Genomic DNA, 16,617 nt, shown 5'->3' with positions numbered 1-16,617 from the left:
AATTATTGTGGTTTCTTTGGCATATCTGTCAAAATTAAAAATACTTCATAATTAAAACCATTTTGGCATTAATTTCATGAGTTTTTCAAAATTTTTAGTGAAAAGAACAGCTAAACTCTTAAAACAATGGATGAATCTGTTCGCGTTGTCGCTAAAAATCTTCTTCAAAGAGCTGAAGAATATAAAAGTTCCGTCGAAGGAATAATTAAACGTTACAATGAAAGACTACAACAAACTGAAGGTGAACTCAAAGATATTTTGGATCAACTGGATAAACAACAAAATTTAAACAAAGAAGCGGTTGGCATTATTGCAAAAGTAAATGAAGAGATTAAATCGTTAGAAACAGAAAATTGCACGCTAGAGGAGTCGTTGAGCGATTTAAAGAGCGAGCTGATCATAACGAAAGGGAAATTGCAAGAAGTCGAAGTAACAAGAAGTACTTTGGAACAAGAACTGGAAATGGAAAAGGAATCAAATACTGCGTTAGCGCATAAATTTCGTGAGGCCCACGAAAAAATTGCTGAAATTGAAAAATTAACGCATAAAGTTAGTTCATTAGAACAACAAAATCAGTCTTACAGTAAAGAGTGTCAAATATACAAAGAAAAAGTCAATGAGTATGAGAAAGAGTTAAACGATTTGAATACACTTAATAAAAGTTTTTCAGAACAATGCGAACGATACGAAGATTTATTCATGAAATACAAGATTTTGGAATACCGAAACATACAATTAGAGAAAAATAAAGACTTAACCAACTTCCAAATACCTCAAGAAGCGACCACGAATGAACTTAAAGTAGAAGGTTATTCACCATACCATTCTCTCGCTAGTGATTTACAAACGGGTGTTATTGACGATTTTGCTACATTAGAAGATGACGATCTAAAAGAAGACGAGTTTAGTAAAATCATCAACGATCAAACACGAAAAATTAGAGATATGATTGAAATGAAGGAGAAAAACTTGGATGTTATCAAACATAGGTTACGTAATGTCACATTCATGATTCAAAAAAATGAAAATGATGATAATGTCTATAAGAACGATGATATAAAAAACTTGAAAAATTAAGCAAGAAAATCTTGTATTAGAAAAATGTTTTTATAATTTATTTACGCACTTTATTATTTTGTAAAAGTTTTAAACAAAATTATTTTTTTGTTGTAATTAGTTTATTATTTCTAAAATGACGTTTTCAAATAACTTAAAGTTTCTCATAGATGGAGATATTGATGGATATTTTTTCTGTGATCAAATAATTGTTAAATATTATCCGCGAAACATTGTTCGATTTAAAATTAGTGCGGAGGTTAGTCTTCTTCTTCTTCATTCGACTAGAGTAGTCCCTGTTTGTCTTGCTTCTTTTCATTCTTTAGACGAGGACAACCAATTATGGGCCTATTCCTTGGGTTGTCTTCTTCTTCTTGGTTACTCCGTCAAACATATATGAGCCAGCCGGTTCTTCTCCATTCTCTCTATATACTCTTTCCATTTTCCTTTTTTCGTCTTGGAGCACTTGACCACGTCTTGTACTTTATATTTTACTCTGATTGATTTGCTGGTCTGTTTATCTCTCAGTGTCACGCCTAATATGTTTCTGAGCACCTTCAATTTAGTTATCCTTGTTTTCTGCTTTGTTCATTTCGTTTCTGTTTTAGTCATAACATAGCTTTATATACAGGTATCCCGAAACTCAACGTCAAGCGGGCACCGGGTGAGAGGCCAACCCATACTTGCTCTGGTAAAAATAAGAAAAAAATTCCATGTCTCTTAGTTAAGTGGTAATAGATGTGGCTGAAGTTAGATTCATATTCGAATCTGTACCAGATTCAGATTCATAAAATTACAGTTGACCAGACAAGTATTGAACATATCAATTGAAAAATCGTTTTCTGAAACTACAGAAGTTGTAGCAATCTGCGACTACCCTGGATAATTCAAATAGACCCTCTAGTATGTTCCCTGTCTACCCTCACCCTCAGATTTGTCGTAGGGGCCGAGGGGTTCCTTGTATTCAATAGCAAAGTTAAAAATTATTTTCTCAATAATTAGAGACTGCAGCACCCTGGGACTAGTCTAAATTATTGCATTAGGTCCTCTGGTATCCTTGTAGCCCATCAACACCCCCAGATTTGCCGTACGGGCCGAAGGGTGAATTTTTTAATATTCCTCGTTTTCAATATCAAATTTAAACCTTATTTTCTTAATAACTAGAGACTACAGCGCCCTGGGACTGGTCTAGATTATTATATTCAAAATTTATTCAATATTTAGTTTGATTTGAAAGTATAATTTTCAAATGGCTTTTACTTCTTTATTAATGAAACTTGAACGATACTTTTCTAAATTTTGAGACACATTAAAGCATTTAAATTGAACAAAGATTGCAGGTAAATATGAAGGTAACGTGGGACGCTTGTTCAAAAGACATGTTCCAAATATTCCACCAATATTGGTACAATTTTTAAAATGATATCACCGTTGACGCTGATTGCAACAAATGTATGGCGATTCGTTATAGAGACCACACCTAGGGCAGTACTTTTTAATATTTTCAGAATTTGCCAACAAGTACGATTGTAGCCTAAACCAGTATTCCTCTGTATCCAATTGTTATCTATATAAAAAAGATCATTAATATTACGTTCTCCTATAACGCTCATAAAATATATAACAAATATTCCACAATTTGTGCTATGCGTTTGTTTAGGATATTTGTGGTCTTTAGCCATTTTCCAACCTTTAATATTTGTTTGTTCATTACGACTCTTTGTTTTATTACACCTGTTTAAAAACTTCTTAATTTTGTTAAATATATTATTGTCCGTATTTGTTTGACCGGGATCGAGTAAATAAATTAATTTTTCTGACATACTTAAAACTATTAATATCCAGTGACTAGAGTTTACATTATATGGAACAAATACGTACTTATAATTATTTAAATTTTCAACAAATACTTTTAAATTTAAGCAATCGTTTCCGGAAAACATAAATTGTACTGGAACAGAATCTATGTAATAAATACAGTTAGTCATGTTTTTTAAATATGAAAACGCAAATGCATCGATGCAGTAGTCTGACAACCACTTATCTGTTAATGTTTTTGAATTAACTATTGTAGAATTTTTAGTTGAATGTAGGCGTAAAAAATCGTCGCTCATTAATTTAATACTGGTGTTACGATACTTGTATATTCCAATCAAAAAATTTTAGATGTTTTGTAAATTTTGATTATTGCTTTCAAGTAATATTCATTATTAGATATCAGTCCGTTCATATAACATGGCACTGTGCTTGATTTGTAAAATAATGAGGATGATGAGTTATATTCTATATCATGAAAACTAGATGGATCATCAACATCATCTTCATAACAAGCTATTTTGGTGTTCGAATTGTTTTGTAGGTTGATATGTTTATGTTCTGTATCATGACAACTGGGTGGATCGTCAATATCGTCTTGATCTTCAAAATAAATTGTATCGTTGTTGTAATCATTTAATAGGTGGATATGTTTATTCAAAAAAGCTGCAAGTTTCTTTTTATCGAAATGAGTCCGCTGTTTGTTTACCTTTTGCCGCCACTGTTTCTTACATGTTAGACTATTAATGTTATCAACGTCCTGTGTTTGTCTTTTTTGCTTTATTTTTCGATATCTAATGTAAGTTCTTTTACATTAGTTTGTATAATTCTTTTTAAAATTCTTACGAATCGTCCAACTTTCAAGTATGTGTCATTCACCAAGATATTTTTTTTTACAATTTTGAACCAGTCAACATTTGAATTTGATGTAATAACTTCTTCTGCCGATATATTGTCTATCACAGACGTCCAAAGAGGTACAAATGGCATATAATTCTTTAGCAAAAATTGTGCAAATACCTTGCAGACTATTTTTCTCATCACTATCTTTATTCCATTTTGCTAATGTGTTCTCAACTTCAGTATAAATTTGATGAAAATGTTTATAAAATGGTGTATCTGCATAAGAAGCTGTGATAGCATCGACGTCTTCTTCATCCTTGTTATTAATTATGTCAAATTCATCTAATTTTAAATATTGTAAGTTAAATTAGGAAGCAATTTCAAATGTTGAATTGTTTCACTGTTAATTACAGGACTAATTACTACAATTAAAAAGCTTCTAAAATGGGCAGATAGTTCTTGAAGATTTCGACTTTTTATTAATACACCGACCATATCCAATATTATACCTAAGCAGTTTTTATTAATTTTTGCTTTATGTAGGTAATTTGACATCGTCTTCATGAAATAAGTGACACATGTTCTTAAAATAATGATGTCGCGTATGCTCTGGTCTTGATCGCACACATATTTATAACATACCTTTAAATACGCATATAACGGCATATTATTGAGAGCGAGACAAACACCTGTGATTAAAGCAAAGCTCCAATCCGTCACAATTTCAGAAATTATAGGCCATTTTCGATAACACCTTGCAATGACTAATTTTTTAAAATGACATAAAAAGGAAGAGATTGTTACGGCATCGTGCATGGAAGAGATTAATTCATAAATAGGGATTATTTGGATTATTTATAGGGGTGTTGATGGGCTACAAGGATACCAGGGGACCTAATGCAATAATCTAGACTAGTCCCAGGGTACTGCAGTCTCTAGTTATTGAGAAAATAAAGTTTAAATTTGATATTGAAAACGAAGCAATTAAAAAATTCACCCTTCGGCCCCTACGGCAAATCTGGGGGTGCTGATGGGCTACAAGGATACCAGAGGACCTAATGCAATAATCTAGACTAGTCCCAGGGTGCTGCAGTCTCTAGTTATTGAGAAACTAATGTTTAAATTTGCTAATGAAAACGAGGAATATTAAAAAATTCACCCTTCGTCCTCTACGGCAAATCTGGGGGTACTGGTGGGCTAGAAAGATACCAGAGGACCTAATGCTATAATCTAGACTAGTTTCAGGGTGCTGCAGTCTCTAGTTATTGAGAAAAAAATGCTTAAATTTGATATTGAAAACGAGGAATATTAAAAAATTCACCCTTCGGCCCGTACGGCAAATTTGGAGGTGTTCATGGGCTACAAGGATACCAGAGGACCTAATGCAATAATCTAGATTAGTCCCAGGGTGCTGCAGTCTCTAGTTATTGAGAAAATAATTTTTAACTTTGCTATTGAATACGAGGAACCCCTCGGCCCCTACGGCAAATCTGAGGATGAGGGTAGACAGGGAACATACTAGAGGGTATATTCGAATTATCCAGGGTAGTCGCAGATTGGTATAACTTCTGTAGTTTCAGAAAACGATTTTTCAATTGATATGTTCAATACTTCTCTGGTCAACTGTAATTTTATGAATCTGAATCTGGTACAGATTCGAATATGAATCTAACTTCAGCCACATTGGTAATAGACATATTTTTGAAAATGTTAAAAATCGTTGCCGTACATCATATCTTTAGGTACTAGGATCAGAAATGTTCTCAAGTAATTTTTTTAATAATGTCTTTCTTATGACTTATGCTACTATAGAAGTCACAAATCAAACAACAAAAGTCGTTAGTTTTGCAGAAAGAGAGAGAGAGATGCGTCGTGGTGAGTAGACGTGTTTCGATGTGGTGCCGACTTTGTTTCAATATTTGATATGTATCGTTCAATCGTAGATAATACTTGACTAAAGTCTTTTTCTAAATTAGTGTAATCTATTCGAAGTGTTACCGGGGAAAATTAACTAATCAACTGTGCAAATACATATTGTTATATAAAATGGTGCTGACTCTCAAACGAGTGACATTCAAGATCTCTTCGGTCGCTAAAAAAGTTGTTTGTCGACCAAAACTTCGTACACTCGTTGGCGAACTCAGTGGGAAAGATTATTGAAGGAAATCTACGCCACATGTTTACGGACATAACGAACAAATAAAGGAATTGCAAGTTAAAGTTTATAAGGTTGAACGGGAAAATTTGATTATTGTTAAATCAAACAACAAATTAACATCAAACGTTGACAGTCTTGAACAGTACACGCACAGAAATAACATATTTTTGGTATTTGCGAGTTATCAACGAAACGCTGAAAATTATCACTATTAGTTTATCGAACATTCACCGCTCACATAGAGTCGGAAAAGGCAAAAATAGACATTTAATTGTTCAATTCTTGAGTTATCGAGATAAAAGCCTGGTCATGAGGAATAAGAAGATGTTAAAAGGTACAAAAATCTATATTACTGAGGACCTAACTGCTATCCGCTACAAATTATGTCATGATGTTATGAAATCAATTGATAAAGCCGAGGCCTTTTGCGGCCGAGGTGTCACCGTATGTTGACAAGTTTGACGTATGATGGAAGAATTATGGTAAAAGATAATTCCGTTAAACATGTGATCACGTGCGAATCCGATCTCCTGGAATTTGGGAAAAAAAATATCGTGTTGGCATCAACCATCGCTCAGTCTACCTAGGAAAGTATCACTAAAGTTCTCACTATACAATTGTTTCTTTTTTGCATTTTTGCATATTTTTTTTTTTGGTCACTTTATTTATTATTACAAAAATCAAGTTTACATTAATTGACAATTGTTATAGTTGTTGATCATTATTATTATTATTATTGGTTATTTTATTATTGTATTTTTCTTTTTTTTTTAAATCTTTGCCGTTGTTATTGTTATTACACTTCCGAACTTAAGAGCTAAAAGCAATTACCTTATAGCGAGTTTTAACCATGTGTAACGCAGCAAAATTTGCTGCGCTGACACACTGATACTAGCGCACCTAAGTGAGTTAGCGCAATGTATCAAAGGTGGGCAGGGGTACTGAATTCGGGTATCGGATACTTTTTACGAGTACTTTTCACAATTTAAACTACCCTAGTACAGTACCCGGGTACTATTAGCGGGTACCCGGGTACTATTAGCGGGTACTCGGGTACGGGTATTTAAAAAACTTGTAAATAAAAATGATAATTGGGTTGTACTACTTACTTCAAAAAATATTTTCTTATATTGTATATTTTACTATTTACGTGATATATTATATCATAATAAATTAAAGTCTAATAAATGTTTGTTAGCATTCAATAATGTTAACATTTCAAAGTTGTCGTCTGATAGCGCTTGGCGTTTTGGAGTTAGGACCATGTTGGCCAATGAGAATAACCTTTCGACAGGTGCCGATGATGGTAATGCGGTATTGTATTTTAGAAACAGTTTTTTTAATGTTGGGTAATGTTGGGGAATAATGTTTAAATTTGTACGTTTATCATCTAAATATCTTAACGTTTTTTTGTACTTCACTTTCATAGGCTATTTTCCTCCCCAGCGAGCTTTCAACGTCGTCCTCTTTTAAGTCCACTGCTGCTTGCACTGTAATTTTTTTAATTTCATCAATGCTTAAATTTGGGTCCTTCATACCTGACAACCATCTCAATTTAAAATTTGGTAACACCTATGGAATCGTAGCTCTACATAAGAAAAATGGTTGAAAACCTACTTTGCAATTTCTCAATGCATGATATCCCCACCATCGGACTCAGTGGTTTAAGCGGTTCTATTTTCAGCTGCCCCAGGGAAGGGAAGATTCGAACCGCCATTTACGTACCTAAACATGTGCGGAGCTATCTGATGCCCCAATTCACGGACACAGATGCGACGACCGTTAGGATACGTTCTACTGTCAACCGGAAGGAAACAGACATTCTGCTGACATCTGTTTATCTCCCCATTGAGGACCTGCCACCATCCGAAGGATTGGTGCGACTGGTTGAAGCCGCTAGGGTAGGTAAATGGAATCTTGTCATCGGCTGCGATTCAAACGCTCACTCAACGGCTTGGGGTAGTGCGAATGACAACACTAGAGGTAAGGCCCTCTTAGACTTTATTTATTGCAGTAATTTAGACATACTAAACCGAGGCACTGAACCGACCTTTGTAACTGCGAAAGGTCAGTCGGTAATTGATATCACTCTAGCCTCCTTTAATATTTCACAATCAATCCACAACTGGAGGGTTTCCGACGTTGTTTCAATGTCGGACCACAGGTGGATTACTTTTGATCTTGGAAACACTAAGATCGTAAACAAACTGAGTCGCAATCCCAGAAGGACGGACGTGGATAAGTTCAGGTCTACACTATCTGGGTTATTGACTAGACTCGGTCGACGAAAACCAGTGGACAGCTGCGAGCTAGAGAACTATTCAAAGTCTCTACACAATTCCTTGATCCTTGCCTATAAAAAGGCTTGTCCCCTCCGTAGGGAGCAGGTATCTGGGCGCGCTACCATCTGGTGGTGCCCCGAGCTTGCCTCACTGAAACGAGAGGTGCGGACTGCCTTCAACAAAGCTAAGGACTCCAGGATCGACTCTGACTGGCACCTCTACAAGAGGAAGCTGTCAGCTTTTAAAAAAACCATTCGTCGAAAAAAGCGAGAAGCATGGAAGAACTTTTGCGAGGAAATTACTTCCTCTGCAGAGGTCTCCCGCCTAAAAAAGGTGCTTGCTTCGAGCCCTGTTCAACGTATTGGCATACTAAAGAAGGAAGACGGTTCTTATACCGACAACCTTCAAGACAGTTTACAGCTTTTAATGACTGTTCATTTCTCAGGTTCGGACAACTTTAACGATGTCCAACAAGAGAAAATTCACGTACCTACCGCTGATGAATGGCTTCTGGCCAAAGTCATCTGCAAGAAGGAAAAAATACGGTGGGCTGTGAATACGTTCTCGCCGTTCAAAACTCCAGGACCGGACGGGATATCACCGGCCCTCTTACAATGGGGACTGGATGACCTGCTACCGCACCTGAAGAGTATTTTCCAGGGATGCCTGGCGTTCCGCTATGTACCGGGAAGTTGGCGTGAAGTCACGGTCAACTTTATACCTAAACCGGGTAAGCAAGATTACTTCCTTCCGAAGTCCTATAGACCAATTAGCCTCTCCTCCTTTCTATTGAAAACGTTGGAGAGGCTTTGCGATCGTTACATTAGAGACTCTTGTCTGCGCAGCAGGCCACTAGACTCTAATCAACATGCTTACACCCAGGGAAAGTCCACGCTGACGGCTCTTCACTCAGTGATCAGTTTCGTCGGTGGTGCGCTGGACCACAAAGAGTCCGCCCTCGGAGTTTTTATTGACGTGGAAGGAGCTTTTGATAAAACTACCTTCTCCGGAATTAACGACGCCTTGCTAGAGCATAACGTTCCTCTGGCCCTGTGCGGCTGGATTGAGAGCACTCTAAGACAAAGGGTCGTCAAACTAAGAGCTGGCCAAGCCACTCTTCAAGGGGCTGTTACTAGAGGCTGTCCGCAAGGGGGGGTACTTTCTCCACTTTTGTGGAATCTCACCCTCGATAGCCTCATGAAACGCCTAAAACTAGCCGGTTTTAAAACCGTTGGCTACGCAGATGACCTGACAATCCTCATTAGAGGCAAGTACGCTAACGTACTCCTCGATAGGATGCAGGAAGCACTCAATCTAATTGAGAACTGGTGTAATAAACAATGCCTTTCCGTCAATCCCAAGAAGACAGAAATGGTTCTTTTTACACGCAAGCGCAACATTGGCAATCCTAGATTGCCAACGCTCGCTAAAACTCCACTTAAACTGTCTACTGAAGTTAAGTACTTGGGCTTAATAATAGACAGTAAACTAACGTGGAAATCCCACCTAGACAATAGAGTTAATAAAGCTTGTGTCGCCTTCGGCCAGTGCCGGAGGGCTGTCGGGAGGACTTGGGGTCTGTCTCCCAAGATAGCCCTGTGGATTTACACCGCCGTTGTTCGACCAATGCTAACGTACGGTGCGGTGGTATGGTGGACTAGAACTTCTAGGTCTACCGCCACCACTGCACTTAATAGAATACAGAGACTCGCGTGTCTGTATGTTACAGGTGCGCTGCGATCAACCCCCACCGCGGCCATGGAAATCATGTTAAATTTACCACCACTCAACCTACATATTCAGGAAGTGGCGTTGGTAACCATGAAAAGACTACAATCAGTAGGAACTATGAAGGATGAGGACGCTGGCAGCAGTTCAACACTCTGGAGGGAAGCAGTGTTAGACACACCCCTACTCGAGTGTAAGACTGATCACAGACCAGCAAAATATGTTTTCTCAAAGAAGTACCTCACCCACGTCAGTCCCACAGTAGTAGATGAACGAAGAACTTTTAAGATCTACACTGATGGTTCAAAAGGACGAAATGGTGCAGGCGCCGGGGTATTCTCTCACGATCCCCCGATTCGCCTCTCGGAACCCTTAGGGTCTAGCACCACCGTCATACAAGCGGAACTAACTGCTATTAAACTTGCTGCCGACTGCATTGTTGAATCCAACAAGCGGGGTAAGTGCTTCACTATTTTCACAGACAGTAAACAATCTCTTTTAGCTCTAAGCAGAGTTATTATAACGTCTGCAGTAGTAATGGATTGTCACAAAGCACTGGAGGAGGCCGCGAAATACAATCGTGTCAGAATCCAGTGGGTTAAGGGGCATTCCGGCTCCAAGGGTAACAACCACGCTGACAGGCTTGCCAAACGTGCTGCCGGTAGAGCGCCCTGTGCACCCGAGCCGATAATTACTCCCTCTTTAGCTACTCACATCGAGTTAATCAAGCGCATTACCCACAAAAAATTTTTAAACGGGTGGGACTGTACCCCGGGCTGTCATCTCGCCAAGGAATTGTTAAAATATCCTTCAGCCGCAACAGCCCAGTTCTTCGTAGGGCTCGGTAAAAGTGCCCTTCGCACTGCCACAGGTCTCCTCACGGGACACTGTAAGGTAAACAAGCACCTTCAAAACATGAATCTTGCTGACTCCCCTCTCTGTCGAGCCTGTGAACAGGATGACGAGACGGTTAAACACATCTTGTGTGACTGCCCCTCTCTGACCGACCTCAGAATGAGGACCTTCGGGGAGGAATGGCCGACCACAGATGACATCAGGAATGCACCTCTAGGAGCCGTCCTAGCCTTTGGTAAATCCTTAGGCTGGTTGATGTGACCAGAGTGTGTAATGGGAGGATGCACAAGGGGCGCAATGGGGCCTAAGTGTGGCGTGCGGGTTTTGCATGCACTCCCCAATCCATACATACATACATCCCCACCATATTTAAATTTATTGGATATTATTAAATTACATTCAAAATACCCGGGTACTTCGAAAATACCCGGGTATATTCAAAATACCCGCGTACATTCAAAATACCCGGGTACTCAAGTATTGTACCCGGGTACGGGTATTTTTCGTCGTTTAAATGTATCCGGGTAACGGGTACTCTAACAACAAATTACCCGGGTATCGGGTACTTTCTGCTGTCTCGTTCCAAGTTCTAGCAAATGAAGGTTTTATACGTGATTAAGGGCTGGAATTTTCACTTACATACATATTACTACGCCAACGGTGGCGCAATTGAGTTGACTCAATTTAAAATTGGGTATCAGCGTACATAACACACTGTACTGAGTTAACTCAATTGCGCCGCGCAGCGCAGTGTTACACATCTCTAGTGAGTTTAGACATGCATGATTTTAGTGGCGCCAATAAAAACTGGGGCGCCAGTAAAATTAAATAACATGTGTAAACATCAACTGAAGGGGTTGGTGCAATAACCAGCTATGTGCACAAAGTATAGTTTTGAGAAAACAAAGAAAAACGTTTGTTTGGCATATGCCTTCCATAGTAATTATTTTTGTCCCTTTGTTTTATAAGTAACTGTAATAGGAATTACTTACTGTAAAAATATCTTCTGTTTATTGCTTCTGGCTTTGGTTATATATAAAAAGGAATGCACATGACCTCTTATTGCCACCGATTCTGATACAGATTGATAAAAAGTAGCGATTCATGCTGCATTTTTATGATTCAGTTGACGGCCTACGAAAGTAGGATGGAGGGCGCAAATGACAATACGTTATACGTAAAAAAAATGCAACGGCAATGTAGTATTACCACCAAACAAAAAAAATTATACAAAAGGGAAACTGCTTTAATAAAGAAGCTAAAACTAATATGAATAGATATTGTCTGTATCACCACAAGGTAAAACTTAACTTTACATCTTTTAATAACAGCAGATAAGTATTTCATAAATTCTATTCTGAATCACTACCACCAGTTGAGGAACTAGTCTGTTTAAGATTTTCATAAAAATGGAGAAATTCCTTGGGCAAAAATCGGGAAAAAAAGTTGCACCGTATGCCAGTGGTACGTCACTTAAGTTAATGGAAACTGTTTTGTCTTTTAGAAGTGCGTATCCCTCCAACATTGTGTCATTATGACATGGGCTTACGTAAACCTTATCGGAATGGACTTGATCATATTTGAAAATCCTATACTTTGATAACGTAAACGGCTTTTTCTTAACAACAGCAGTTCTTCCGTAGGTAGGTCTTCCGTTCAGTAGGTCTTCCCTTAATTTATTAGGACGGTTTGGATGTTTTCCACGACCGTCGGTAGCTGGTAAGGATTTTCCTGAACAGCACTCTTTCGCTATTCGTTGAATTCGAGATTTATGAATTGAATGCAGATTACAAAACGCTGTGCGACAAACCTGCTTCTTCTTGGTTCCTATTTTAATACTGTACATAAAAGTATAATTTTGATTGTAAGATTCCTTATTTTCTATCCCCTTTCTTCATCTTTTATCTTAAGCATTCTGAACATTTTTATCAGCGTTCTTATAAAATCCTTCAAATATTTTGGAACCCTGCCTTTTTGCCTCAATTTGTTTCTTAACACTGTTTATATATGCTTTTCCACTATTTCTTGCTGTCTTCCTTACATTACGTTTCCACTTACTAAGAACCCTAATCCGCTTTCTTCCTTTGGACGAATCACCTGTTTCGGTAATGTTGCCATTCTGTAGAGAACTGTCACTACTATCACTGTTTACACTTTCTTCAATGTAGTCTGGGTCAATGTCGCTATTATGCAAATAACGAAATGGATCTAAACCATCCATTCTTTTAGAACATAGGATACACTCGACAACACGTTTTATAGGTTAGGATCGTTTACGTTTGGTGTAAGAACCGGCCATGTGCTGCTAATGGCCTGTTATTGCCACAAACGAAAACAAAATAAATTTTTATAGTGTAAGGTTGTTGGTTGCAAGATCTGGCTATGTAAACCTGTAGAGCATACCGTGTATTATACGTAGACGATCCTTGCACCCAACGATGGCCGGTACCTAAAATAGACGGACACAAGCAAAATATCATTTTAACCAACAATGACGTTTAGTCGGTTATTGCACCAAACCCTTCAACAGGCATGCAAGTTGAAATCATGCATGCATGGATCGGAAAAGTATGCACCCTTCTGAAATCACTGGAGCCAATGATGAGTCTAAAAATATGTAACCATGATAACATAGATGAGTATCCACAAAAACAAAATTTTTTAATGTCAAATTTAGGTTATGTTTCATTGCATTCAAATTAAATCCCAATTACATTAACACATTCACAATAACGTTTAATTATCCACATTAAACCTAGAATATATCTATTTTCGTTTCGATTTAGGTTCTAATTTGTGTATATTTGGAGGAAGCTTCAATAAATTATTTTCTATTGCATTCTTCAAACTGCTTTTTGAAAATATCCCTCCATCAGATACTCTTCCGTTTGCAGCTACATCTATATATTGAAAACAGTATTGGTCATCAACTAATGTAAGCAGTATAATACTGAACGTTCCCTTGTAGTTGTAAAATTCTGAGTCTGAATGGAAAGGACTTCGTAATATAATATGCTTTCCATCTAAAGCTCCAGCACAATTTGGAAAATTCCATCGTGTGGAAAATCCTTGAATAATATTCTTCCATTCTTGTTCAGAGCTTGGCACCTGAAAGTAATAACTTTAAAAATACTCACTAAAGTTTATTTTTAAAGATATCGGGTTTTTATTATGTATTTATTTTTAGAAAATTGAATCACAATCTCAACTGAATGATTCTCTAGAAAATACGCAGTCAGCAACTATCGAGGTACTGCCGTCTTCCCCGAATGAGTAATCCGTGGCCAGAAAACCAATCGCACAAAAACTAACTTCGAACTTTTCAGTTCCAAAGAGAGTTCGAAAAAGGACAAGTAACACCGATCGGGCTATACAAGGGCTACAGGAAATCGTACAGAAATTAGATGAAAAGCCTAAGAGAGAAGAGGACAATGAGTTTGATTGTTTTGGCAAGTCAGTGGCTTCTTCGTTGAAGAAGCTACCAGAATCAGTTGTGTTAGATTTTATATTATATTAGTTCGTTCATATTAGATTTATTTGTATCGCCTCATTTGTTTAGTTTGTATTTGAAGTGTCTCGAGTCGCAAGATTAGGGTTTTTTATCGCATTATTTATTGGGTTGAGTTAAGTGTGGGAATGCGTTGGGGTGTATATTTCGGTGTTTCGGTAAGGGTTTTTAGTTATGACCTTAAATAAAGAAGGAGCCTGCGAGCTCAACTCGTATCAGTTATCCAGCGAGTCTTCGATTTAACACCCACCGAAACAGTACCCCTTCAATTCACGCGGAGCAAGGCTCCCTATATAACTCTCGCCACAACTAATCGCAATTTATATGTATAGTTTAAGTGTAATTAATAATAAAGTTTATGGAAACGTAAAACCAAGATTTTGTTGTTAACCAGCGCCCACCAGATAAAAATAAATAATCAAGTTGCTTTGGAATCAACGGAGTACATACAATCGTATCTTGTACGACGACGGTTGTCAAATACCCAGTATTCCGAGCAAATATCACGACCTTCCTCATCTGCCTCATCAAGTAGTTATGAATATACTGCAAACCCATGTTCAAACTATTCTTACGATGACTTTAATTTACGTTTCAATCTTCAGCAAGAACAGTCAGATCTACTTTAACAGGCAATAAATACTTCATCGTATAACGACAATAATTAAGAAATTTTTGTATTTGTTAGCATTATTTAACCGAAATTATAAACTTTGGATTTCTATGTTCTGTGTTTTATTATGTATCTGCTTACCTTAATAAAGTCTTTTAACGCATCATAAATGGCTTGGCAAACTTCAGGGATAAAATTTGAAATTGTGCATTTTGGGACACGATACAAATATTGCAATGAAGCGAAAGAATCTCCTGTTGCGAGATATCTTAATGTTACTTCCAATTTTAATTGTGGTGTTAACGCATCTCTCATGTGGGTATCCATTTTTATAATACGTTGCGTCACACAATCGAGAAGAATATCAAAATTTTGCTTCGTCATTTGTAAATGGTTTTTATAGCTTGCAGAATCTTCTGCTTCGAGTTCTGGTAAAAGTTATGTAGAAGCACCCAAAGTAGGTCGACGACCAATCCATGGTTTAACCCAGACACGACCTTTTCTTCGTTTCTTTTTCTGCATTTCCTTTATCTTTTTTTCCACTAAAAGTTTGGCTACTATTTTGCATGCTTCGTACAGCTCATTCAACATATTGCACTCTGTGCAATACACTTTAAAAATGAAACTGGCGTGTCACTTATTTTTTACATGTGCCACTGGCGTGGCACATGTAATGTAAACCTTTACTGGCGTGCAAGTAGAACTGGCGCAACTACTGGCGCCACTAAATCCATGCATGTCTAAACTCACCTTTAAGCATTTTTTTTTAATTAAGTTGTGATTAGAATAAGAAAATTAAGTTTAAAAATATTTTAAAAAAATAATAAGGGAGACGTCATAATAATAAGTTAATTTTTAGATTATCTTCTTATCTTATATGTGTACATTTGGTTGCCTATGTTTTTATATGGATATAGGTGGCGTTTTGAGATAAAGTTCAATTCTTATCAGAAAATGAATCGTTTAACTTGACACATTCCTTTAATTTCAGAGATCTGAGCAATAGATCCAATATACTTTTAAGCCAAAAGCTCACCTTCGTACCACTTTAAACACCGTTCTTAACAGAGCACTTCGCACGTACGTTTACACAGTATAGCGGATTTCAAACATTTCATGCCCGTCTCATTTGTTGAGGGTGTAAAAATCGTAAATCGTAATTTCTAAGCAATTACATTTACAAACATAGGTATACAAGTTTATCACTGAATAGGTAATAAAAATAACTTAAAAAAATTTAAAAATATAATAGTGTCTCTTTTAAAAAAAATAGGTTTTATAATGTTATCTCAGAATCTATAAATTTGGCAACATTACCGATAGAAAATTTGAATTCGCATAATGCGTCCTAAATAAACAAATTTTTGTTCAAATTGATCAAGCCGTTAAAAAGATTTTTTCATGTTTCCATACATTACACGTGCACTGTACACATCTTGAACAGGATATGGGATAGAGAGGATCCTTTTGTTATAAGACTTTTAGTAGTTAAGGATCTTTCTGATACGATTTGATTTACTTTTACTGCTGATGTTGTGGTGCTATACAGTTTTCTTATAATAGACACAGAATTCCAATTTATGCATGTGTTATCTAATTCTCTTTTTCTCTAAAGGTTACAGGTCAAACCTCAAACTCCATTCCCCGTCAATTCTGACTCCTCCTAGTCTTATTTATTTATTGAAACAAGCAGGTTACCCTAATTACATGTTTCAACTATCTTAATAGTAGAAAAACTAAGATCTATAGAACAATATCT

General features: G+C 37.0%; 3 protein-coding genes across 3 annotated transcripts in view; 2 read left to right on the top strand and 1 right to left on the bottom strand.

The window, feature by feature from the left end:
* Positions 1–16,617, top strand: part of LOC111421684 (nucleolin-like) — a 376,547-nt gene that overhangs the window by 186,767 nt on the left and 173,163 nt on the right. The window lies entirely within an intron of this gene.
* LOC111419044 (uncharacterized) lies at positions 19–1,173 on the top strand. The gene is made up of 2 exons (XM_071200573.1): positions 19–620; positions 671–1,173. Exons 1-2 carry the CDS (start codon positions 127–129, stop codon positions 747–749), a joined length of 573 nt encoding a protein of 190 aa, XP_071056674.1. The 5' UTR covers positions 19–126; the 3' UTR covers positions 750–1,173.
* On the bottom strand, positions 13,504–15,185 carry LOC111419040 (putative nuclease HARBI1). Its single transcript, XM_071200382.1, has 2 exons — positions 15,000–15,185; positions 13,504–13,845 (listed from the first exon to the last, which is right to left on the bottom strand). The coding sequence occupies exons 1-2, from the start codon at positions 15,183–15,185 to the stop codon at positions 13,504–13,506; spliced, it is 528 nt and encodes a 175-aa protein (XP_071056483.1).

The sequence above is a fragment of the Onthophagus taurus genome, chromosome 11 (assembly GCF_036711975.1).
Source record: "Onthophagus taurus isolate NC chromosome 11, IU_Otau_3.0, whole genome shotgun sequence".
NCBI classification, from domain to species: Eukaryota; Metazoa; Arthropoda; class Insecta; order Coleoptera; family Scarabaeidae; genus Onthophagus; species Onthophagus taurus.
This window is presented reverse-complemented; position numbering and strand designations above follow the sequence as displayed.

Excerpts from the sequence above, each read along its gene's own strand:
- LOC111419044 (XM_071200573.1), top strand. The coding sequence starts at position 127 with ATGGATGAATCTGTTCGCGTTGTCGCTAAAAATCTTCTTCAAAGAGCT. Across the intron at positions 621-670 it reads TACAAAGAAAAAGTCAATGA|AACAATGCGAACGATACGAA; the intron begins GTATGAGAAAGA and ends AAAGTTTTTCAG.
- LOC111419040 (XM_071200382.1), bottom strand. The coding sequence starts at position 15,185 with ATGGATACCCACATGAGAGATGCGTTAACACCACAATTAAAATTGGAA. Across the intron at positions 13,846-14,999 it reads CGTTAAAAGACTTTATTAAG|GTGCCAAGCTCTGAACAAGA; the intron begins GTAAGCAGATAC and ends TATTACTTTCAG.